Below are 23995 nucleotides of genomic sequence, written 5' to 3'. Positions count from 1 at the left end.
TTCCAGTCTTGTCTAGAGAGTGATGGAGAGCCTGCTCTCCCTCTGGGATGGGCTGTTGGATTCACTGGGAAAGCTCATTCCCCCCCCCCCCCAATCAATGTGCTGTATGGCGCCCAAGCATGAGAGCCTGTGGAAGGCTGGGGTGTTCTCAGAAGGGGAAAACAGTGCTGACTGCATTCCTGCTGGCCTTGCAGAATGTGGCCCACTTTTCGGTCCTGACAGCTACCCACATTTACAGTTGGCTATGTGCCTTCTCATGCCTTCACTCACTGAATTCTCCAGAAAGGGTTTTCATAGACTCTCAGGAAGCTGACACCAGATTACAACCTGGATGTGGTCCAGCTCATCCTCCCCTAGGGGCCTCCAGTCAAGAAGGGCCAGTCTGTCCTTTCCTTGCACAAACAGATGGTCCTTGCTCTTTAAACGTTTTTGTTTTTGTTTTTAAAAAAACTCAACTACATAGTGGGGGGAAAATAGATTGGATATGTAGTGGAAAAATCAGGTAAAATCCAACATAAGTCTGTAGTCAAATCAGTAACATTGTGTCAACATAAATTTCTTCGTTTTGAGAAATATACCACGGTTTTATAAGAACCACTAACATTAGAGGAAACTGGGCAAGGGGTATATAGGAGCTTCTGTACTATCTTTGCAACTTTTCTGTAAATCTAAAACAATTCCAAATACAAAGGTGGAAAAGAAACCTCAATCATTATGGTGTTGGAGGAATCCATCCATGTGTGGGTGATAAACTATAAAGAAAAGCAAGGAAATGATTAACACAGAAGTCATGTTAGTGGGGGAGGGTGCAGCTCAGCGTGCACGAGGTCCTGGGTTCAACCCCTAGTACCTCCATTAAATAAATAAATAAATACCTAACCCCCAAAATAGGTGAATAAATAATTTTTTTAAAAAGAAGCCATGATAATGGTTACAGGGGACTTGGGTAGGACACACAGGTGGTGCTAAGGCACTGATAATGAAATGGTTCCTCACCTACATGATAAGTGTACAGGTTTTTAAATTGTTATTCCTTAAGCTGTATGTATGGGTTTCACACTCAATTCTATGTTGTAGGAAACATAACACAATATTTGGGTAATGTCTTACACAATACTTGGTTATAATCTACTATCACCAGTGATACTCCCAGCCTGAGTAAACACACATATTACAGGCATTCAATTTGTGGCCTCATGGAAAACCCTCCCTTCCAAAACAAAACCAGCTCCCTAAAGGCTATTCTATTTGATAAGCATGTGTATCATGACTTTGTCGTTCCTTCTCATGGTAATTGTCATCCTAGTATATGATGATACATATTTGTAAGATATCTTGGATCATCAATGCAAGCCAAGCTTGTTCAGTGGGTTCTGTTATTGCTCTCAGATTTTAACCTCAATTCAAGCTTTAGCCAAACCACTGTGCAGTGATCAACTTCAATGTATGAGGGAAAACAAGATGTTTGTGTGGCGGCTTACCCAGAGAGAAGATGTTTATTGTGGCTTTTCTCATCTGTGAAATGGGTATAATAATATCCTTACAGCCTTGTTACAACCATGGATAAAGCACTTAGAATAGCGTCCCGCCCCCCACTGAATGATCTGGAAATGTTCTTTTTTTAAAAAGACATAGAAAAGGGTTTTTTTTTAAGGTAATCTAAAATAACATCTGCTTTCAACTCGTATTGACTTTCAACTCCTCCTCTACCCTTCGGTGTGACTGTGATGGAAAACGTAGCCAAACCAACAGTACAATAAATAGTTGGGCAAACACTAAGGAGAGCTCACATTTGTTGAGGGTTTACTCTGTCCCAGGTTTTAATGCTGGTTTTGTGGAACCATCCTTTCTACCCCATGATTGGACAGTATGAGGAGACGCCACTGGCCTTGAGTTGAGGCTTGAAATCCAGGATGTGATGGCCGATGTCTCTAGGCAGAGGGATGAATTAGAGACAGTGAAGTCTGGTGGTGAAGTTCCTAGAGGCAGGGAGCCCTGGGAATGAACCCCAGCTCTTCTTACTAATTGTGACCTCAGGTAAGTGAGCTCACTTCTCTGAGCCTCAGTTTCCTTTTCTAGAAAACGGGGATAAGAGAAGAGCTGTGGAATTCACAGAGTCACACTCATAGTACCTGACACACAGTGACCTGTGTATGGCTCATGGCTGTGGCCATGACTATAAGGATGGAGTCTCAGGTGGGCAGTGATGGAGTGTTCAGGGGCTGCCCTGGGTCTGTCACAAGATGCTTCCATATCCAAGGGGTGAGTCACCCTTCCTTCCTGCCATAATTTGAGTCAGGGTGGCATCTCCCAGAAGGTGATCTGTGCCCTGGGCACGCCCCTCACTTCTGATGGCTCACAGGTCCCCTGACCCATGACATTACAGTCAGGGTGAAATCATGGAGCCCAAAGGTTGGGGTGAGAAGGCATGGTTCTCTATTCCCCTCTTCCTCCCAATCTCAAAGTCTTGAACCCAGCACTTAGCCAGATTCCTCTTGAAGCAGCTGGGCTCTCGGATGTGAGCACTGGCCATGGTTACCCCTGGTGAGGATAGAGGTTGGAAGTCAAGGATAGGTTACGCTTCCAATAGTCATTAGGATTCATTCAAGTATTCAATCATTTCACAAATCTTTATTGTGCGCCTACCATGGGCCAGACACACAAAATCCCTGCCTTCCTGAAGCTGACAATCTAGTGGGGAAGTTAGACAATAAACATATCACATAAGTACAGTCTGTTAGAAGGTGGTGAGTGTCACATGAAAATACTGTGACATGCAGGAAAAATCTAGCCCATCATTTGTTTTTGTACAGTTCCCAAACTAAGGGTGGTTTTTACATCTTTTAACATTTAGGAAAAGGAAATCAAGAGACGATTTTGTGATACATGAAATTTGCATGAAATTCACATTTCAGTGTTCATAAAGAAAGTTTTATTGGAACATGGCCATGCTCATTCAGTTACCTATTGTCTTTGGCTACTTTGTGTTATAATCAGAGTTGAGTAACTGTGACAAAAACCCCATGGCCGGCAAAGCCTGAACTATTTAATATCTTGCCCTTTACAGAAAATGTTTGCAGACCCCTGACTTAGGGGATTGGGAGTGATGTGTGGAGGTGGATTGCGATTTTATATTAGAAAGTCAAGGAGAGCCTCATTGAGAAGGTGACATTGGGTGAAGCCTGAAGGAGGGAGGGAGGGAGTCATGTGGGCATCAGGAAAGAATGTTCCAGGCAGAGAAAGTGGCCAGTGCAAAGGCCCTAAAGTAAGAATGTGTCTGCTGTGTTTAAGGAACAGGGCAGAAGTCCCTGTGTCTGGAGCAGAGTGGGCTAGCGGGTGAGTAGGAGGAGATAAGGACAGAATGGTGACTGGGGAAGATGGTGTGGGATGGGCCACGGGGTGGACTCTGGCTTTTATCTGAGTGAGATGGAGCCACGGGAGGGCTCTGGGCAGGAGAGGAACATGAGCTGGCTCAGGTGTTAACAAGGTCCCTCTGGTTGCATGTGGTGGGACATTTTGGGGACAGAATAGGAGCAAGGAGACCAGGGACCAGGCTGCTGAGATAATCCAGGAAGGAGACAATGCATAGATGCTGGGGAAGGGAGGGAAGTGGGTAGATTCTGGATAAATTTGAGGGTGGATCTGACAGTATTTCTCAATACAGAGTATCCTAAATGGGGAAAAATCTCTCCAAAAAAACATTCACATCCCAGGCTTTCACATTCAACACACCCGGGTCTTAGTCCCAGTTTGACTACATACAGGCTGTGTGATCTCAGGTCAGTTGCTCAATATCTCTTAGCCTCAGTTTCTCCATCTACAAAATGGGGTTAATAACCAGGGTGTTATATCAATGAGATTGTTCATGCAAAGCACTCAGAATGATGCCTAGCACCTGGGAAGCGCTCCATACAAGGCAGCTGTGATAATAAGGATCATTCTCCAGATGGGACCCCAAGATCTGTCTGCCTAAGTCACAGTCCCTGAGCGGTATGCCTCACTGCTGGAAGGGAGCTGTCCCTCCACGACTCACCTCTCCTGGATCCCAGACTCCTCCTCTGCCCATCACCAATTCAGTGACCTGAAGGCCACACAGCGAGGTGCTAAGCCTTGCCAAACCTCAGTTTTCTTATCTAGAAAATGGGCCTCCAAAAGTCTGCAATGCAGATCGTCAGGGCCATCAAATGAGCAGGGTGCCTGGCATACCTCCATGCTCCGGAAGCAACTGCTACTCTGTTTTCACCAAGATCTTCAATAACAATAGCTACATGGATCTCCTCAAGTATTTTCCCAACATTTACTATGAAAAATTTCAAGCACACAGAAAAATTGAAAGAATTTCATAAAGAACATACATATCTACCCACCCTGGATTCTACCATTAACATTTGACTATTCTTACTTTATCACACATGTACAATTCCTCTATCCATCCATCAATCCGTCTTATTTTTTTATGATGAATTTCAAAATCCTGAAATATTTCTTCTATGATTTTTGAGGACTCAGATTACACCAATCACTATTTCTCGTACTGGTCTTAGTGCATTACATCCATTCACTGATTTAATTCTCACAGCAGTTCTCTAAAATATGTCAAGGATGCAGTATGGTATTTTATCCCCATTCTACATATTAGCACATTGAGGCACAGAGAGTCAAAAGACTGATAGCTACTAGATATTGAAGTTGGGTTTGAACCCAGGCCATCAGGCTCTGAAGCCCTGGTTTTTACCCACTAATGCTGTCTCTCTTCTCTTCAGCATAGGTTAAGTACACCACACGATGGAATATCTTGCAGCCAGTATGAAAGAATGTTTAAAAGAGTTCAGTAAAAATAGCACTGGTCTATGAGATGATCCCAAATCCAATGTCTGAGACAAAATACTCCAAGTAGGGGCATCTGCTGTTATCAGTGATAGCCTAGGGATAAATGACATTGGGTGATTAAACAAAATGCTTTATTAATAACTGCAGCTACTATTAATTGAGCTCTTTCTTTGTGCCCTACCCTGTAAAGTATTATAGGCTTTAATATAAGCACTCAAGCACTTAAGAATTAGCCATTGCTATACCCATTTTAGAGATTAGGGCACTGAGGCTAAGAGAAGGGCAGGAATTGCCCAAGTTTACCCAGCCAAGAAGTGGCAGAACCAGGATTCAAATCCAGGTTTGTCAGTTCCCTGAGCTGTTAAAACTTTCTGGCTCTTTCTGCTTTCTTATTTTATAATAAGTAATAAGACGATTAACTTTCATAATTAAAAAATACTTTTAAAAAAGAAGTCTCCTTAAGAAAGAAGACTCACTTACCTTTATTTTATTAGCCATGTGTGTTAGTTTAATAAAATTAAAAACCCTACCTCACACCATCCCCAAAATCAGGTCCAGATAGATTGTCAACCTAAACGTAATGCTAAATGATCTAGCTCTTGGAACATAACAAGAGAAAATCAGTATGTGTTGGCAGCATGGGGTATTTCTTAAATAAGATGTAAAAATAACTATCCATAAAGAAGAGATTAAGAACTTGGATGTTACTAAAGTTAAGACGTTCTGTTCATTAAAAAATGCCATTAAGAGAGTAAAAAGGCAAACCATAGAGCAGGAGAAGATGTTCATAGGATGTACTGCTAACAACTGGCTGGTGACCAGACTATATAAAGAACAAATTCATTTTTAAAAAACCCGGGTAGGGGGCAGAGTATAGCTCAAATGGTAGAGCTCATGCTTAGCATGTACAAAGTCCTAGGTTCAATCCCCAGTACCTCCATTTTTAAAAAATTAAATAATTAAATAGATAAACCTAATTACACCCCCTCAAAAAATGGACAACCCAATAGGCAAGACACTTGAACAAGCACACCATGATAAAGGATATCCAAAAGGCTAATATGCAAATGTAAAAGATATTCAATTTTATTACACATTCAGGAAATGCAAATTAAAACTACAATGAGCTACCACTACACATCCATCAGAATTGCTAAAAATAAAACACTGACATGGCCAAGTGTTGGCAAGGATGTGAGGCAATGGAAATGCTCAACTTGGCTGGAGGAAGGAGAAGAAATTATTACAACCACTTTGGAAGACTCTTTGATAGTATCTGTTAAAGATACATATATCTCCCATGACCAAGCCATTCTACTCCTGGGTCCGTACCCAAGAGAAATGTATGCATATGTTCAGAGTATATTGTGAATGTACTAGAACAAACTATGTACTAGAGTGGTAAGAGCAATACCATTTGCAAGAGCCAAAAAATGGAAAGAATTCAGATTTTCATCGACAGTCGGTATCTAAATAAATTGTGGTGTATTCATAGGATGGAATATTACTCGGCTATGAGAAAGATTGGCTCGCATTTATACACCCACCTGGATGAATTTCACAATCATACTGTTAGGAGAAAGAACACAGACGCAAGGGATCACACTGTATGGTTCTGTCTACGTGATGTGGAAAACAGGCAAAATGAAACTGCTGTGCATAGAGAGGCATACCTAGGTACTCAGGTAAATCAGATGGAAGTCAGTGAAGTGGGGACCTTCATGTGGAGGGAGAATGCAGTGCCCGGAAGGAGGAAGGAGGGAGCTTGTGAAAAGCTGGGAAGATTTGCTTCCTCATCTGGGTGGTGGTTGGTTACACAAGGGTGTTTGTCACAATTCATTAAGTGGGATATTTCTGTTTCAGGTACTTTTCTGTATGTATGTCATATTTTACAATAAGAGAGGTTTAAATAATTACAAATGACTGAGAAAAGTAGTTCATCATAGTCTTATCTCACAAACTGGGCAGACTGGAAGTCTAGGGTATAATGATAATTGGTAGGGATGTGTGTGGCATTGCTCTGTGCTGAGCAGTGCTCTAAGTGGTTTATACCTGTTATCTGATATAATGCTCACAACAATCCTGTAAGACAGTTACTATTATCCCCATTTAAGGGATGGGGAAACTGAGGCACAGTGGGGTTCAATAATTCACCTAAGTTTGAGTCAATGCTTGAGCTAGGTCTAAACGCAGGGGCCACCTGGTCCCAAAGTAGATGCTGTGTTCACCACCACAAGATTCTTCTAACAAGTGGAGTAAAAAATAAGGAAGTGGAAGTATATTTCTCAAAACACAAAGGTATCTAAAAAGAGAAACTAGAAATTTATGATTGTCCTGAGAGTGAGAGAGGGGCGAGTATATGAGCAGGAGAGGGGAAAGGGGCGAGAAGTGAGCTATGAGCCTTCTTCCACCACATCAGGGACCAACAGGTACAATTCCAGCAGGGCTTTTTAATGCGAGTTGTCAGATGAAATTCAGGGGCTGTATGGACTTGGATTGGAAAAACAACTTTGCTTTTTTTTTTTTTTGAACTTTTAAATTTTTATTTATTTATTTATTATTTTTTTTTCCCTGCAGGGGTAATTAGGATTTTATTTACTTATTTTTAATGGAGGTACTAGGGATTGAGCTGAGGACCTTGTGCATGCTAGGCATGCACTCTACCACTGAGCCACATCCTCCCCACAAATACAACTTTGCTTTTACAATCCTTCAACTCAATAGTCCTCAAAATGTGGTTTGGGACCAAAACTTTTTCATAATAAAACGAAGTTCTGGTCCTCTTTTTCACCCTTTGGAAGCAACCTGAGCTGTGAAGATGTCATTGCTGTGATGGCTAATGTATGTGTATTCTTGTGTTTTAAAAACTTTCCAGTTTTATTTTCTTACAAGGGAAATACTAATATATATAACCCACATATACCAAAGCCCTTGGGGGTCCTCAATAATTTTTAAGAGTATCAAGTTTAAGAACTGCTGCTGTAATTAAAATTTACCACATCTTTCTGCCATGGGGAGTAGGGAGGGGCAACCACAAGACAGTCAGCAGACATCTGGCTTTGTCATGAGAAGAAATCACACATGTTTTCAAATCCCACTATAATCATCACAAGGCTCCCAAACATTTTCTATACACTCAACAAAACTTTTAAATTGCCATAATTTTGGGCTTATCCCTAGATCTTGAAGTTTAATGCATTGATAAAGAAGTATACATATTACTGTATCACATATACAAAAAAAAATTGTATATCTGTAATTCAGTAGCTACAGTTTCCTTTGTAATCCTGCATATTTTTTATGCATGTAAAAACCATGATTCGGAGAAGGGTTTCACCAGCCTGCCACGGGTGTCTAGCAAAAAACGGTTCAGAACCTCAGTTCCTGGAAGACCACAAGTAAAACTAAAACTAAGAGGAAGTTACAACTGGTGGAGATGAGTGGGGTCTTGCGGGTATTTGAGTACAGCTAACAGAATGACTTTTTATTACACGTTAAGTTGTAATGAAGACCCCAGGAGGTGGGGGAAAATCCACACAGTACGAAAGCCCATCTTGAACCCCCTCCCTCAGTGCCAGTCTATGAAATTGCTGTCCCCAATCAGCAGCGGCTGCTATACTTTGAATTTACAAAGCCAAATCTCAAGTCATTTTACGTGCAGGCAGGAAGGAGAAACAACTGAAAACCTGGACTCTCTGAATTTTCCTGCTGCTCTGGGGAAATATCCAAGGGTATTTTGTGACAAATCACTCGCAACCTTCAAACAGCTCACAAAGGTTTACAGGCAAAATTCTCGTTTGCTCCCACCTAGACCCGAGGGCAATTTCTGGAGTTCATGCATTAATAATAATAAAAAGAGCAGCTGATTCTTATTCGGTCCTTACTCTGGGCCAGGCCATGTTCTCAGCATGAAATTTCATGTGTCAACTGGTTTTACCCTCATAATAACCCATAGTGTAACGTACTATTATCACCCTCATTTCGCAAGGGAAGAAACCGAGGCCCAGCAAGGTCGAGTAACCGGCCTGGGGCAACCGCTGAGAAGCAGCGCTGCGGTTGGGTGGACTATGATTTTCTCTTCTCAGCAAGCCCGGGGGCCTGGCGAGGAACCAGTGTGGGCTAAGATTGCAAAGAGAGGAAGGCGCAAAGAATTGCAAGGACTACGAAGCTGCGGCTGCGGGAAGGGATGCGGGAAGGGATGGGGGAAGCCCCCCGGTCGCAGGCGCTGGTGCCTCCACACCTGGGTACCTCGGGATCCGACAGCCCCAGAAGTGGGGGCCAGTGTCCGTGCCCTGGGGGCTTCGCAGCCACGGGTGGGGCTCCTGGGGGACAGGCGCAGCCTTACCTGTCCCGGCGCTCACCTGGTGGCCGACTTGGAGGTGGCGGCGGAGGCGTAGCAAGCCTTCCTGGGTCCCCTACCCTCGCCCCGCCCCGGGGGGTGGGCGGGTGCGCGTGAGGCGCTCAGGACCGGCCGGACCTGTGGGACCCGGGGCCCCGGGTGTCTGGGGAGGCCGTCAAATGGAGAAGGAAGGCTCTTCCGGGGCTGGGACAACTGTGGGCGGCGGGATACCTCGGCGCTTGCAAACATAAATACCGCCGTAGTAGTGGTGGCAGGAGACGCGTGCGGGCAGCTGGCGCCCGCGAGGGTGAGCCGGGGACAGGGACGCAACCCCCAGCCCCAGCTCCTGGCCCCCGGATGGACGGTCCTGGCTTGGCTCTGCCCAGGCAGGCAGGTCCTCTGGAAGCTGGAGACCAAACAGGAGCGGGGCGGTGGAGGGGCTGGGGGTGGGCATGGGGCGGGCAGTGGGGGAAGGGCTGGGGAGGAGGAGGGTGGATATCCATGCAGGTGCAGGGCGGGGGAGACAGGTGGAGATAAGGGGGGTTGGGGTCACTAAAGGCAGGATAGGATACTGGGGAGGGGCCCGAGGGGATGGGGCTCTCTAGGTAGGATGGAATTCTTGAGGGGTCTGGGGATGTAGTGAGGTATTGGGGTCACTAAGACGGAAATGGAATGATGGAGGATGGAGATGCTGAGGTCTCTGAGGGCAGGGTGGAATACTGGGAATGCCATCGTCAAAGGCAACTTCCCACACTGAGCTCCCCCGACCACATTCCCAAACCTCCTGCACTGAGGGGGCTGCGGTTAAGAGCAAGGGCTCTGGAGCCAGGACCTCTCCAGCCTCCGGTCCCAATCCCCCGCTCCATCACACCCGAGCCCTGCAACTGAATCACTCCATCGCTCAGCTTCCTCATCTGTGATGTGGGACCGGTGATCGCAGTGGCCACCACACGTAGGAATGTCGTCAGTCTCCCATGAGTTAATCTATGCAAAGTGCTTAGCACCCAATGAGGCTCAGAGGGCACCTGCCTCTTGATACTGATGATGTTTTTTGTTTTCTCTGCAGCATCTAGAAAACCATTCGTGTGAAGACCTCCCTGCCATCCTGCCTCCTTCCCTGTGAGGCTGCCAGATCCCCCTGCATCCCCCATCATCCCAGTTCCTCCTGCTGTCCCTGAGGGAATCTGATCCACTCCAGACCCCTTCCCTTCCCCTCTCCGCTTCCCACCCTCTCCCCTACCATGCGCTCCTTTCGTCCCTGCTGGTCCTGCTGCTGTTTGCTCCTCTTTTCCTCCCTGGGAGTTCAGGGGTCTCCAAAGGCTCCCAGTGCTGCTCCGGAGCAAGTCCACCTGTCCTACCCAGGTAAGTGTCTACGACCTCTCCATGGGCATTTCCCAGCAAGATCCAGTTAGATGGGGGCTCAGGAACCCCACACTAATTGCTGTGGGACCCTAATGGTGGCTTGTTCTTCCTGAGCTTCAGGTGTCTGCCTCTGTTAAATGAGGATTATAAGCAGTGGTGCATGTGGCTGTGAGGGAAATGATTCTGGTACCCAGACTATAGTTAACACTCTCCTAGGGGGGCTGCTGTTTTCCTTACTCATTTGTGTGATTGCTCCTTGTGTTCCCACAAAGCTGCCTCCTGGTCCTTGATCTTGGGTGCTGGTGCACGGGGGAAGTAAGACCCTGAACCTGGACCCTCTACACCCAGACTTCCTGGGTTTTAATCCCAGCTTTGCTACTTACCTGCTGTGTGACCTTGGGCAAGTGACTAAACCTCTCTGGTCTCAGCCTTCCCATCTGGACAAAGGGGTTATATTAGTGAGACCGCACGGTGAGGAGTCAATGAAATATTACCTGTGAAGCAGCAAAATGGATCTGGGCACGTGGCGTGGGTCTCACAGGTTTTTGTTCAGGACACTACTACACAGCTAAAGATTAGGATAACTTCAGAGAGCTTTAATTTATTCGAGTAATAGCTGTAATAGTAGCCATATTAGAAACTAAAACAGAGACATTTAAAACTTTGATTAAATCATTAAAAATAAACAATAATGAACTCATTCAGAAGTAAGGTAAATGACATTTTTCATGAAAAATAACTAGTTTACAAAAGGAAAGAAGTGGAGTGAGGAGAGTGGCATTGATTAACATCTTTTAAAGTCTTTTTACTATTTCCTCCTATCTGTGACAGTTCCTCAGTCTTTCCTTATTTTTTGTGTCCTTGACACTTCTAAGGTAGTGTCTTAAAGTTAGTTGCCATGTGGAATCTGAAACCCCAAGAATGAACCAGCTTTGGAATTTGCTGGCCAAGTGACCTTGGACAAGGCACTTTGCCTAGAGGCCTCTGTAACATGGCATGAAAATAAGACCCATGTCCTGCGGCTGCTGTGAAAACGCAGTGAGATCGCAGCTGTCCTTTGACCTACACTATAATAATAATAATAACAACAACAAAGATGCTCTTACAAGGGCTTCAGCTGGGAAACTCAATAAACCTCCTACTGGACCTTACGCTGTAGATACTACTGTTGCTCCCATTTACAGAAAAGTGAACTGAGGCTCACAGAGATGAAAAGTCTGACCCCAGGTCACACAGGCTGGAATTTGAATCCAGGCAGGCTGGCTCAAGAGCCCACGATATCGGTTTTTAGAGCTTTGAATTTCTTACTAATTTAGATTTAACAGAAAATTTGCAAAAATACTGCGGTGTTCCTATATCCCCCTCACCCAGTTTCTTCTAATGTTAACATCTTGACATTTTGGAGTACTGAGCAGTTGTGGTTTTGTTTTGTGTTTTTGGTAGGCTAGCCCTCACTGGGGGTTTGTCTGATATTTTCTCATGATTGGAACCAAGTACTGGATTATGTGTTTTTCTGGCAAGACTGTCCCAGCTGCGAGGCAGTGTCCTCTCAGTACGTGGTATCAGAGGATTCATGACACTGACGTGGCGTATGGCTGTTACTATGTTGTTAACCTTCATTGCTTGGTTGAAGTGGTGCCTAAGTGAGGGTTCTCCACCGTAAAGCTTTTATTCTTTCCTTTGTAGTTAATAACTATCTTGGGGGAGATTCCTTAAGACTGTGGAAATCAGGGTCTTCCTGAAATGTTTACCCACTAATTTTAGCATCCGCTAGTGGATCGAGTCTGCAACAATTATTAGTGTGGGGTTTGCCTAATTGTGATTGTATAATTTTCTATACTTCTCTTTCCATCTAATTGAAATTTTACTGTAACAGGGGGCTGTCCCTCCCCACTACATTTATTTATTCAATAATTTACTTACATTAGTATGGACTCATGGATATTTATTTTATCCCCGGGTTAAAATCCAATACTATTGCCATTTACTTTATGGTTCACATTGTCGTCCCTGATTTGGTCTTTTGGAAGTCCCTCAGATTGGCTTCTGGGTTCTTTCAACAACCCCACTTCATATCCTGAGCTCTGCCTCACTTTCTGGCACCAAGAATTAGTTCCGGCTCATCTTGTCTATCTCCTGTCCTATCTCTGGAATCAATCACTTCTCCAAGGAGCCCTGTTTCCTTTTATCGAAGAATGGGTATTTAGAAACTCAGATCTGAGCACTAAGTGCGCTCATTGCTACTGAGGTGTCACTGCTTCTAGGCCCTCTTACAAACAGACGTTACATGTGTGTATATTCATATGTGTATGCACACATATATATTTATCTGTATGTATGTGTGTGTATATATATGTATGTATGTGTGTGTGTATATGTATGTATGTGTATATATGTGTGTGTGTGTATATACTATGAAATCATACTCTGATTTTGGTCGAGCGTCAAGGGTCTATTTTAGCATTCTTTCCTTATTTGTAACTTCTTTCTCCAACATTGAGAAACCAAGCTCCTGCTGTCTACAATATACTTGCCTATTTGTTCCACGCTAGAGTAAGTATAAAGCAGTTTCAGAATTGTTTGCCTGTATCCCTGTGAGGAACACTTATGAGACGATGGCATTTAGTGAGGTCTTTTTCCTCTGTAGTCTTATAGAAGAGCTTACAGTTCCCAGTCAAGACACTGTATCGATGCTTTCTTTTCTTCTCCACCACTTCAGTGTGGTTTTGTTATTTATTTTTTAATATAGTTACACTCATTTGTTAGTGTTTATATTCCATATTGGCTTCCCCCCACAACCTGGTGCTTTTAATTGTTAGTTAAATTTTGGGGTATGTGAAGAAAATATGAAAACTGGCTAGCTCTAGGAGTCTAGATTATTAAAAAAAAATAAAAAGACAGACTCAGAGATATGTCCTCCTTCCACATCCCTGCTACTCCATTCCTATTTCCCCTTTTTTCTACCCCTTCCCAACCCACCCCCATAAGTAATTCATCTCTTTAGTTCCTGGTGTATTCTTCCTGCTTTTCTTCTGTAAAATAAATAAACAGATGCCTGTGTATTTTCTTATACTCTCTTACAGGAAGAGTGGCTAACTTTGGATACTCTTGCGTACTTTGCTTCTTTGAACATTGTGTCCTGGACATCATTCCACATCAGTTCCTAGAACTTATCCTCTTTCTTTTCGACAGCTGCATAGTGCTCCATGGTTTGGATATTACATAGTTTATTCAGTCACTCTCCTATGTATGGGCATTTTGATGGTTTCTGATATTTTGCAATTACAAGCCCTGCTGCCATGAATAACTTTGTGCACGTGCATTTTGTGCACATGATGCAGGAGAAGGAACTCATGCTCTTAACATCATACTGTCCCACATGGTGTTTTTAAAACCTTGATTTCCTTGCTGACTTTTAAGAATTTGGAGTGATCACTTAAAAGTTTGTATATCTACCTACGGATTCTCTTGGGCTAGAAAAGCCACCGTATAGAGATTTGCTCTAGAAGTTGACAGATTTGGTGGCCCTGGGCCTGCTTCCTGCACGGCCACCATCACCAGAGCAGAACGATGGCTTCTGCTTTTAGACACGGCAGGCTCTATGGTTTGCCACGCACTCCACACCTTACTGCTGGCCCCTGTTCCCATTTATATTACCTAGGTGGCCTTTGGACATCTGAGGTTACAACCCCTAAATGATGTCATGCGTGTAAAGTGTCTGGTACAAGCTCACACACAGTTCATAATGATATTAATAATGATATTCATTCACTCATGTAACCCTGACTGTACTGGGCACATTGCTTTACTCACATTTATTCATTTAAGCCTCATAAGAACTCTAGGGTAGATACTCTTATTTTATAGCTATTATAGATAAGGAAACCAAGGCTCAGAGAGGCAAACTGACTTGCCCAAGGAAAGCACAACTTGGAAACCGCATAGCTGGGACTGAACTTGGGAAACTGCAGAACCAGTGTCCTTAACCAGTAAACGTTCAAGAGCCCCTCACTCTCTAGGATTGCCCCCCCGTGCTCTCTGCCCATCCCTCCCCGCCCCTGCCAGGCCTCACTGCCCAGCCCCCTCTTCCTTTCTTTCCAGGTGAGCCAGGCTCCATGACTGTCACCTGGACCACGTGGGTCCCAGCCCCCTCTGAAGTGCAGTTTGGGCTGCAGATCTCAGGGCCGCTGCCCCTCCGGGCTCAGGGCTCCGTCAGCCCCTTTGTGGACGGGGGCATTCTCCGGCGGAAACTCTACATACACCGAGTCACACTGCGAAGGCTGCTGCCCGGGGTCCAGTATGGTGAGAGGGGCCCCGGGCCAGGTATTGAGGGCGGAATGGGAAGAGCAGTGGGACATGGACTGAAAGCTACCACTGGCAGATGGCTCAGGCTGGGCTGGTAACTGCTCTGCTTATCTGCAAGTCTATTGTATGAGACCTTGGGATGAAAATGGAAGGTGTTGGGGACCTGGGGGAGTTGAACAGAAGCGGCATGTCTCAGACCGATTCAATCCCCCAACCCGTTGAAGGTGGATAGGAGTGGAGGAGATGTCTGGGGCGCCCACACCACCAACTATGACCTTTTCCTTTCCCCTCAGTTTACCGCTGCGGCAGTACTCAGGGCTGGAGCCGTCGGTTCCGATTCAGGGCCCTGAAGCATGGGCCTCACTGGAGCCCCCGTCTGGCTGTGTTTGGGGACCTGGGGGCTGACAATCCAAGAGCCCTACCCCGGCTGCGCAGGGACACCCTGCAGGGCATGTACGATGCTGTTCTCCATGTGGGTGAGGCATCGGCAAGGGTGCGCCTGGACATACGGGGTGGGAGCAGGGGAAGCCTGGGTGGGAGGCAACTCCAGAACTGTGGAGGGGACCAGGGCCAGGGCAAGGGATGAAACCGGCCATGGAGATGGTGTTAACCAGGCTGCCCAGGTTAAAAATCAATTCTGACACTTAGAGATATGTGCATTGGTTTTCTCCTCTGTGTTATAGTTATGAGCGCTTGTTCAGAATTCTTGGGCTCTTGTGGTGACTAAATAAGATGACATTGTCTGGCATGTTGTAAGTGTGACATAAGCCTTCATTGTCATTATCATTGCTGTTGTGATGTGAGAGGACAGGAACCAGAAGGGAGATGGAGATTGGGACTGATATGGTTCAACGCCACAGACTCTGGAGTCGGACTCCCAGGGTTTGGTTCCTGGATCCTCACTAACCAGCTCTGTGAACTTGAGCAAATACTTAACCCCTCTGGGCCTCAGTTTGCCCATCTGAAATGGGGATAGTAATAACATCCACTTCAGAGGGTGTTTTGAAGATGCAGGTGACCAAGTGGGTACAGCGTTTGGAACTGTGCCTGATACAAAACCAGTACCAGACCAGACTATGCCAGTCTTATCATTGTTATCGCTCTGGGAATGGATGAGACAGGGGCTGGTGTGATCAGAGTACAGGAGACCCACCTGGTCCTGCGGGGTCTCAGGGACCAGAGGTTTGGGAAACGGTTCCAAGCACACAGGCGGGTGGGTGTGAGGTAGGGACCAGAGAACTGGGATGGCTTGGGGGCCAGGGCTTACACAGCCCTCACCAGAGCAATCAGGTCTCTCAATTCTGGCAAAAGCAGAGCAGGGTCTGAGTCCTCATCCTCTCCCCCGCCCCTTGCCTCCAGGAGACTTTGCCTACAACATGGATGAGGACAACGCACGCGTCGGAGACAAGTTCATGAATCTTATTGAACCTGTGGCCGCCAGCCTGCCCTACATGACGTGCCCTGGGAATCACGAAGAACGCTAGTGAGGCCCGAGGGCTTCAGGGTGGGCGAGGGCCTGGCCAACAAAGACAGTCCTTCTTAGTGTCTCACCTTAGTCTCTCGTGTTGTGGCAGCTCAACTGTGGTAGTGAGAGGAGAGGAGATGAGGGCTGGGCAGAGAGCCAGGCTTGGCCTGATAGTAGGAGGTAGGTGTGGGGCAGCGGCACCCAGACCCTCCCCTCACCCTTTTACTTCCTTTTTCCAGCAACTTCTCCAACTACAAGGCTCGTTTCAGCATGCCTGGGAACAGCGAAGGCCTGTGGTACAGGTAATATCGGGGGAGGGGCATGAGGACCAGCCTCCCTCTCCTGAAGGATGGGAGATGCAGGGGAGACCCTAATGATGACCCCTGCCCTTTGACCCCTCCAGCTGGGATCTGGGCCCAGCACACATCATCTCCTTCTCCACCGAGGTGTATTTCTTCCTCCATTACGGCCGCCACTTGGTAGAAAAACAGTTTCACTGGCTGGAGAGTGACCTCCAGGTAACCTGGGTGGAATCCCCCTTGCACCTGTCCCCTCCTCCCCCTCCCTCACCCCTGCCCCTCACTCTGTGCCCTTCTCTCCAGAAAGCCAATCAGAACCGGGTAGCCCGGCCATGGATCATTACCATGGGTCACCGGCCCATGTACTGTTCCAATGCCGATTTGGATGACTGTACGTGGCATGAAAGCAAGGTGAGGACCCCTTTCCTTGGGGACAAGGTGCTGAAAGCCAGGTGGTGGGGTTGGCCTGAGTCGTCCCTCACCTCCTTGCTTGTCTGGCCCAGGTTCGCAAAGGCCTCCTCGGCAAGTTCTATGGGTTGGAGGACCTCTTCTACAAATATGGTGAGTGACCCTGAATCCCCAGCCCCAGGCCCCATCTCCCAACTCTCCTGACTCCACACAGGGCCTGACCCTGACTTGCTCTGTCTCAGGGGTCGACCTGCAGCTGTGGGCTCACGAGCACTCGTACGAACGGCTGTGGCCAATTTACAATTACCAGGTGAGGCCTGCAGAGGGCTGAGGCCCACGTGGCTGGTGTCAGTGGGCCCTGGGTCAGATTCCCGGGCCTGGCCTCCTGTGACACCCCCTCCCCTTGTCCCTTCTCCAGGTATATAACGGCAGCCGGGAGATGCCCTACACCAACCCTCGAGGCCCCGTTCACATCATCACAGGGTCCGCGGTGAGCAGGGCGAGAGGTGCCTTAGGTCTCTCTCTCTTGTTTCTTTTTTTTTTTTTTTATGGAGATACTGAGGATAGAACCCGGGACCTCATGCATGCTAAGCACGCACTCTACCACTGAGCTATTACCACCCCACCCGCTCTCTTGCTGCCTATTGAGGGCCACACGTGTTCAGCCCTGGGCCCCACATCCTTTATACTGCTACTATCACTTAATTCTCAACCCTAGTGGTTAGGTGCACTTAGCAGCATGCCCATTGCACAGATGCGGAAACAGAGGCTCAAACAGTCCTCATTCAAAGTCACAGATTCCTAAGTGGCAGGGGCTGCTTGCCCAGGTCTACCAGGATCCAGGGGCAGAAGGGTTATGATTATCATTGTAACCAGACTCCAGATTTTGTCATATTCCACCAGCTTTCTCACTAACCACCTTTTTCTGCTGCAGGATTGCACACTGTGTTTAGTTATTGTGTCTCCTTAGTCTCCTGCAATCTGTGACAGTCCCTCAGTCTTCCCTGTCTTTCATCCTGGCCAGTTGTTTACTCAAAACGCCCTGGATTAGGGTTTGTCTGCTATTTTCTCATGTCACGATTCGGGGTTTGCCTCCTGGGGCCAGACAATCACATGTGACGTTGTGTCTTTCTCAGTTGTCACACGGGGGTATGTGTCTCGTTCCTGGAGGTGTTTCTCTGAATCACCCGCCTGAGGCAGTATCTGCTGGGTCCCTCCACCATAAAGCTATTGTGTTTCCCTTTTGAATTAATAAATATCTTGGGGGAGATACTTTTAGATGCTGCAAATGTTCTGTTTCTTTTTCACCTTTCACCCACTAATTTTTTTTTTGAGAGGGGAGGTAATTAGGTTCATTTATTTATTTATCTTTAATGGAGGTACTGGGGATTGAACCCAGGACCTTGTGCATGTTAGGCACACACTCTACCCCTGAGCTATACCCTCCATCCTTTTACCCACTAATTTTTGAATCCATCAGTAGGGCTTGCCTGCAACAGTGATGACTGTGGTGTTCTCCGGGGGAACTTCTATTTCCTTCTTTCCTCCTAGATTTATTCATTAGCATCCTTCTGTGAGGAAGAGTTGGCCCTTCTGCCCCGTTTATCTGGTTAGTTAGTTATGGGTTTATACCAGTCTGGGCTCGTAGGTAATTATTTTATCCTGTGAGCTGTCATCCAATACTACTGTTATTTATGCTGCTGCTCAGATTGCTCTAACTCTGGCCACTGGAAGCTCTTCAGACCAGTCCCTGTGTCCCTTCTACGTGCCCCTGTCATTTTGTGGGCTCTTTCTTACTTTTTGGCACTGTGAGGTGCTCCGGGGTCATCTTGGGTTTCCCCGTCCTGGCCTTGCAATCAGTCACTCCTGCAAGAAGCTGGGGCTTATTTTTAAGCTGATTTTTACCAATTAAAGTAAGAACCTCTTGTGATAAAAAGTCAAACAGTCCAGTGGGCAGGAGATGAACACCAGCTTCCACACCCTTCCTAGTCCCACACTCACTGGTGACGAATCTCATCTCTCCGGTGGCATTTTAGAATATTTTCTGTGTATGCAAATGAGTAATTGTCTCAGTAGAGATGTGTTACAGCATCCCTCACTTTTAAAAAACAGCTTGAATCATGCTTCATGCCCTAGTGGCTCCTGACCTTGGTGCACGTTAGAATTACTGGGGGGTGGTTCTTAAAACTCCGATGCCTGGACCCAACCCCAGAACAAACACCAGAATCTCTTGAGGGCTCCGCCCTGGCACTACCACCCCTGCGCAGCCACCACCCACAGCAGGAAATGGAATCTTATCAGCACGGATGGTGCCTCATGTCCGTAGGTGATCACTATTCTGACCTTAATCAGCACAGATTAGTTATTTTTCTTTAATTTTAATTTTCGAAATTATTTTAGACTTACAGAAATGTTGCAAAAATAGTACAAAGACTTTCCATATCCTCTTTACCCAGATTTCCCAAATGTGAACATTGAACCATGCTTGTTTCAATCTGTTTCTGACGGTCTGTCTGTCTATGCATATATATACATTTTACTATTATTTTCAGATCCTATGAAGAGTAAGTTGCACAAACGATGCCCTTTATCCCTCTGTCTTTATTTCCTGAAAAACTAGGACATTCTCTTACATCAGTACAGTGTAACAATCAAATTCAAGTCATTAACACTGATAATATACCATTATCTATTCTACAGACCTCGTTCGAATTTAGCCATTGGTCCTACTCATGCCCTTTGAATCAAAGCAAATAATTTTTTTTTCTGGTCCAGGATCTAGTCTAAGATCTTACGTTCTATCTCAGGGTCTTGTCTCTGTCACGTCCTTTAATTGGAAACATTTCCCCACTCTTTATTCTGCATGACAAAGAGTTGAGAGTACAGAGAAGTTGTGTAGACTTTCCTTCAGTTTGGGTTTGTCTAATGTTTTCTGGTGGTGAGACTGAAGTTAAGCAGTTTTGGTAAGAGTGCACAAAGGCAATATCGTGTTCTTCTCAGTGCATCCTTCGAGGAGAAGCGTGATATCTCTTTAAACCCGTGAAGCCTCAGTTTACACATCCTCTCCACCACAGTTACGGTTTTCTCCTATGTAACTAACAAGTATCTCCTGGAGATACTTTGAGACTATGCAAATAGCCTTCTAGTCTCCAAACTTTTGCCACTGCTTTTACTATCCATTGATGACTCTTGCTTCAATCAGTTATTACGATGATGGCTGCAAGATGGTGATTTTTTTGAGCTCCCGCCTCCTTTCTGTCATATCGCCTGGCTTTCTCCTGCAAGGATGAGCACTTTCTCACTCCCAGGCAATGATGATTTTAAAAGCTTTCTAAGGAGGATCTGCTGTGCAGAGAGGGCTGAGAGCCACTGATATCTTCCATCCTGTGAATTCCACTTTCCCCTCAACAATACATCTTGGCCATTTTTCTGTATCACCTCAATTTGTGACGGCTATGCTATCATTTATTTAACTGACCCCCCTCCCCCTACCCACCCACACACACTGATGGGCATTTGGCTGGCTTCCAGCTCAGGGCTTTTACAGAAAATACTGCAGTGGAGTGTCTTGCACAGCCCTGCACTGTTCTAGAAATCAAAGGGCACAGGAAGCCTGGCTGGGTCAAAACAGTCGATTGTGAGTATTATTGAGGTCAAGTCTTAACTGACCTTGTCTTCCTTGAGGGTGGCAGGGTCCCGGCCTGGCTGGTCATTTCTGCTTCCCAGTGGGTCCTCCACCTGCCCCAGCCCTGGGTCTAAATGATTCTCTCCGGCAGGGTTGTGAGGAGCGGCTGACCAGCTTCACCCTCTTCCCGCGGCCCTGGAGCGCTATGCGCGTGAAAGAGTACGGGTACACGCGGCTACATATCCTCAATGGGACCCATATTCACATCCAGCAGGTGTCCGATGACCAGGTGAGTGCTGGCCCCATCACCTGCCTGAGTAACCAGGCCCAGTGCGTTCTGGAGCCGGTGGTTTAAAAAGAGGACTCAAGAGCCTGAAATAGTGTGTCCAAATCCTACCTCTGCTACTTACCAGCTGGATAACCTCAAGCAACTTTGAGCCGCAGTTTTCCCATCTGCAAAGTGGGGATGTTAATAGTTTCTACCTCACAGGATTGTATGGGGGTTGAATGACTTATTACACAGAAAGTGCTTAGAACAGTTTCTAAAGCATGGTAACTTCCATAAATATTTATCAATAGGGAGCAAAAACAGATCACTCCCCCGCAGGAAAAGGGAGACCCAAATGACGTGTGTGTGGTCCCAGTGGCTTACCCTCTGGCTGTGTGACCCTGGGAAAAATATTTCCCAGGTTAGAGGGACCCAAATAATCGTGACTCATCTTTCTTCATGTTTTAAAAACTATTTTATTTATTTACTTATTTTTGTTTTGGGGGGAGGTAATTAGGTTTATTTATTTACCTCTTTTTAAAAAATTTTCTTCTTTATTTTAATGTAGGTACTGGGGATTGAACATTTTACCACTGAACTACATATCCTCCCCTCTTACCTTTCTTTATTTTTCCATTGTAGATTTTTTGGGGGAAGGGAGGTAATTAGGTTTGTTTGTTTGTTTGTTTGTTTGTTTGTTTTTAATTATTATTAATTTACTTATTGGTTTGTTCATTTATTTATTGTTAATGGAGGTACTGGAGATTGAACCCAGGCCCTCATGCATGCTAGGCATGCACTCTACCACTTGAGCTGTACCCTCCCCTTTGCCACTGTCATTTTAAAATAATGGGAGTAACTGTGGTTGATTGAGCACCTACTGTGTACCAGATCCTGGGCTAGATATCCTATATTTAGTAGCACTTTAATCACCACAACAATCTCATGGGACAGATTTTCCTTCCATTTTACAGATGAGCGAACTGAGGCTCAGAGTAGGGAAGTATTTCTCCCAGAGTCACACAGCCAGAGGATACAGAGCTGGGATCTGACCCCAAAGACCATGTTCTTTTCATTGTAAATAACTACCATCTATCATTTATTGAGCAGCACAGGCACCAGAGGCAAGCTCTTGGGTGAATTATCTATTCAGTTCTCCCTACTTTATAGAATATGGAAATTGGACTCAAAGTTGGTTCACATCCTGAAGGCGTCATGGCTATGCTGGGACATAAAGTGAGATTTGTGTGACTCCAGGGTTCGTGCTCTAATAATAATAGCCCACACTTACTCAGCCCTTGCCATGTGCCAGGCTCCCTTTTAGCCCTTTCCAAATATCTCATGAGGAAAATTGAGGCTCAGAGAGGTTTAGCAACTTGTCCGAGGTCACACAGCCTATCAGAGGCAGAGCTGGGATTTGAACACAGGCCACCTGGCCCCAGAGTTTGGACTTTCAGCCCTTATTACCTCTTCTTTTTTTTTTTTTTTTTTTTTTTTTTGTCCCTTGCAGGATGGGAAGATTGTAGACGACATCTGGGTGGTGAGACCCCTGCTCGGTCGGATGATGTATCTCTAAGGATGGGGACAGCTCTCATCTGGGACCCCGGGCCTTACTGCCTTGGCTGGGGTGCCCAGGCCCAGGAGGGGAGTCAGGGCGGGCCTTGACTCCTCTAGCCTCCTGAGCCCTGTGAGGGGTGGATGCAGCCCCTAGGGAGCTGGAGCAGCTTTCCCCTTCCTGATCGTCTGGAGGGCAAATGTGCAAAGTGAAGCAAGACAGGTTTTGGGTGGCACAGCCCTGCCCTCCTGCAGAGCACTGACTGTGCGGAGTGTCCACAGAGCCTCTGGAATAAAGAGGCTTATGACTGTGGCTCCGTGGAGTCTGCACTTCTGCTGGGGATGCCCTGCTGGGCCACCTCCTCTCCTGCGGGCCTGCGAGGACCATCACCAGCCCCAAGTCAGCAGGGTGGGAGCGGCTGTCATGATGCCACTCTCCAGCAGATAGCGCCTGTGACTTTCTCCTCCAGGCCTGCCTTCAGTGCCAACCAGATGCGGGGCTTCAATGGCCCAAGGAATGCTAACCAGTGTCCCTTCGTGCCTCAGTTTCCCAGCCTGGCACTGACTTATTCTGGAAGAGGGGCAGATGTTAACTCCTAACTGGGGCAGCTGACAAGCATTAGGAGCTACGGACCCGCTGTTTTCCTCCTGTTTTACACTCCCCCCTCCCTCTGTTTCCCTCTTTCTTTCATGTATTCAACCATTATTTATTGAGCACCTATCATGTGCCAGGACCTGTTCTCCATGCCATGTTGTCTGCCCTCATGGAGCCAACATTCTATCCAGGGCGTCAGACAGCAACACAATAAATAAGTAAAATATATAACAGGGTCAATAGTGATAAGTGCTCAGAAAAAGCAGGGGAGGGGATGGAGAGTAGTGGGGGGTGGGCAGTTGCAATTTTCATGAGGATGGTCAGGGAGACTGCACTAAGAGGGTGACAGGTGAAGGAAGGAGCCATGTGGGCAGAATAGTCCAGGCAGAGCAACAGCCCGTGCAAAGGCCCTGAGACAGAAATGCACCTGCTCTGTCAGAGCATCAGTGAGGAGGCCAGTGCAGCTGGGGCAGAGAGTGAGGGGAAGAGTGGGGATGAGGGCAGGGAGGTGGCAGGGGCTGATATGTGGGTTCTTGTGGGTCACAGGGAGAATTCTGTCCTCTATCCTGAGTGAAGTGGAGCCACACAGAACCTCAGGGTTCTGAGCTGAGGATGGACAGAATCTGACTCCAGAAGTCTTGGCCCTAGGGTAGCCCGAGTTCCCAGCTGCTGGCTAACCACACACCTCTTCCTCCATGGCGCTGTGCAATTCCAGCCTGCTGGCATCTTATTCCCACCCAGCCTCACCTCGGCTCAAGGCACACTGGCACACCAGCTCTTCGCAACCTCTTGAGCACAAGAAACTCTTTGTCACTGGCTCTTAGCCTTCTGCGATTCTCTCATTGATTGATTTGTTACCTTGTTTATTGTCAATCTGCTGCCCCTGGGTTGAGGGTTTGTAAGGGTGGAGGCCTGGGCCATCTTGTTCATTTAGGGGTCTCTCAC

At 46.4% G+C, this 23995-nt stretch overlaps 1 protein-coding gene and 1 non-coding gene across 2 annotated transcripts; one reads left to right on the top strand and one right to left on the bottom strand.

Moving 5' to 3' along the window:
- The first annotated feature begins 9318 nt into the window (after window positions 1-9318).
- Window positions 9319-23281, top strand: ACP7 (acid phosphatase 7, tartrate resistant (putative)). Its single transcript, XM_031681764.2, has 13 exons — window positions 9319-9476; window positions 10236-10531; window positions 14633-14833; window positions 15130-15312; window positions 16196-16319; window positions 16541-16603; window positions 16705-16819; window positions 16904-17011; window positions 17104-17161; window positions 17251-17318; window positions 17427-17498; window positions 20785-20922; window positions 22412-23281. Exons 2-13 carry the CDS (start codon window positions 10411-10413, stop codon window positions 22475-22477), a joined length of 1317 nt encoding a protein of 438 aa, XP_031537624.1. The 5' UTR covers window positions 9319-9476; window positions 10236-10410; the 3' UTR covers window positions 22478-23281.
- On the bottom strand, window positions 18383-18455 carry TRNAV-AAC (transfer RNA valine (anticodon AAC)). Its single transcript has one exon. It is a non-coding gene; the product is annotated as a tRNA-Val (tRNA).
- Window positions 23282-23995: the final 714 nt, after the last annotated feature.

This window comes from Vicugna pacos, chromosome 9 (assembly GCF_048564905.1).
Source record: "Vicugna pacos chromosome 9, VicPac4, whole genome shotgun sequence".
In the NCBI taxonomy this organism is placed as follows: domain Eukaryota; kingdom Metazoa; phylum Chordata; class Mammalia; order Artiodactyla; family Camelidae; genus Vicugna; species Vicugna pacos.
This window is presented reverse-complemented; position numbering and strand designations above follow the sequence as displayed.

Bases quoted from the DNA above. Each gene is read 5' to 3' on its own strand.
- ACP7 (XM_031681764.2), top strand. From the start codon at position 10,411: ATGCGCTCCTTTCGTCCCTGCTGGTCCTGCTGCTGTTTGCTCCTCTTT. The intron at 10,532-14,632 runs GTAAGTGTCTAC...CTTTCTTTCCAG, and splicing joins AGTCCACCTGTCCTACCCAG to GTGAGCCAGGCTCCATGACT. The intron at 17,499-20,784 runs GTGAGCAGGGCG...TCTCTCCGGCAG, and splicing joins ACATCATCACAGGGTCCGCG to GGTTGTGAGGAGCGGCTGAC.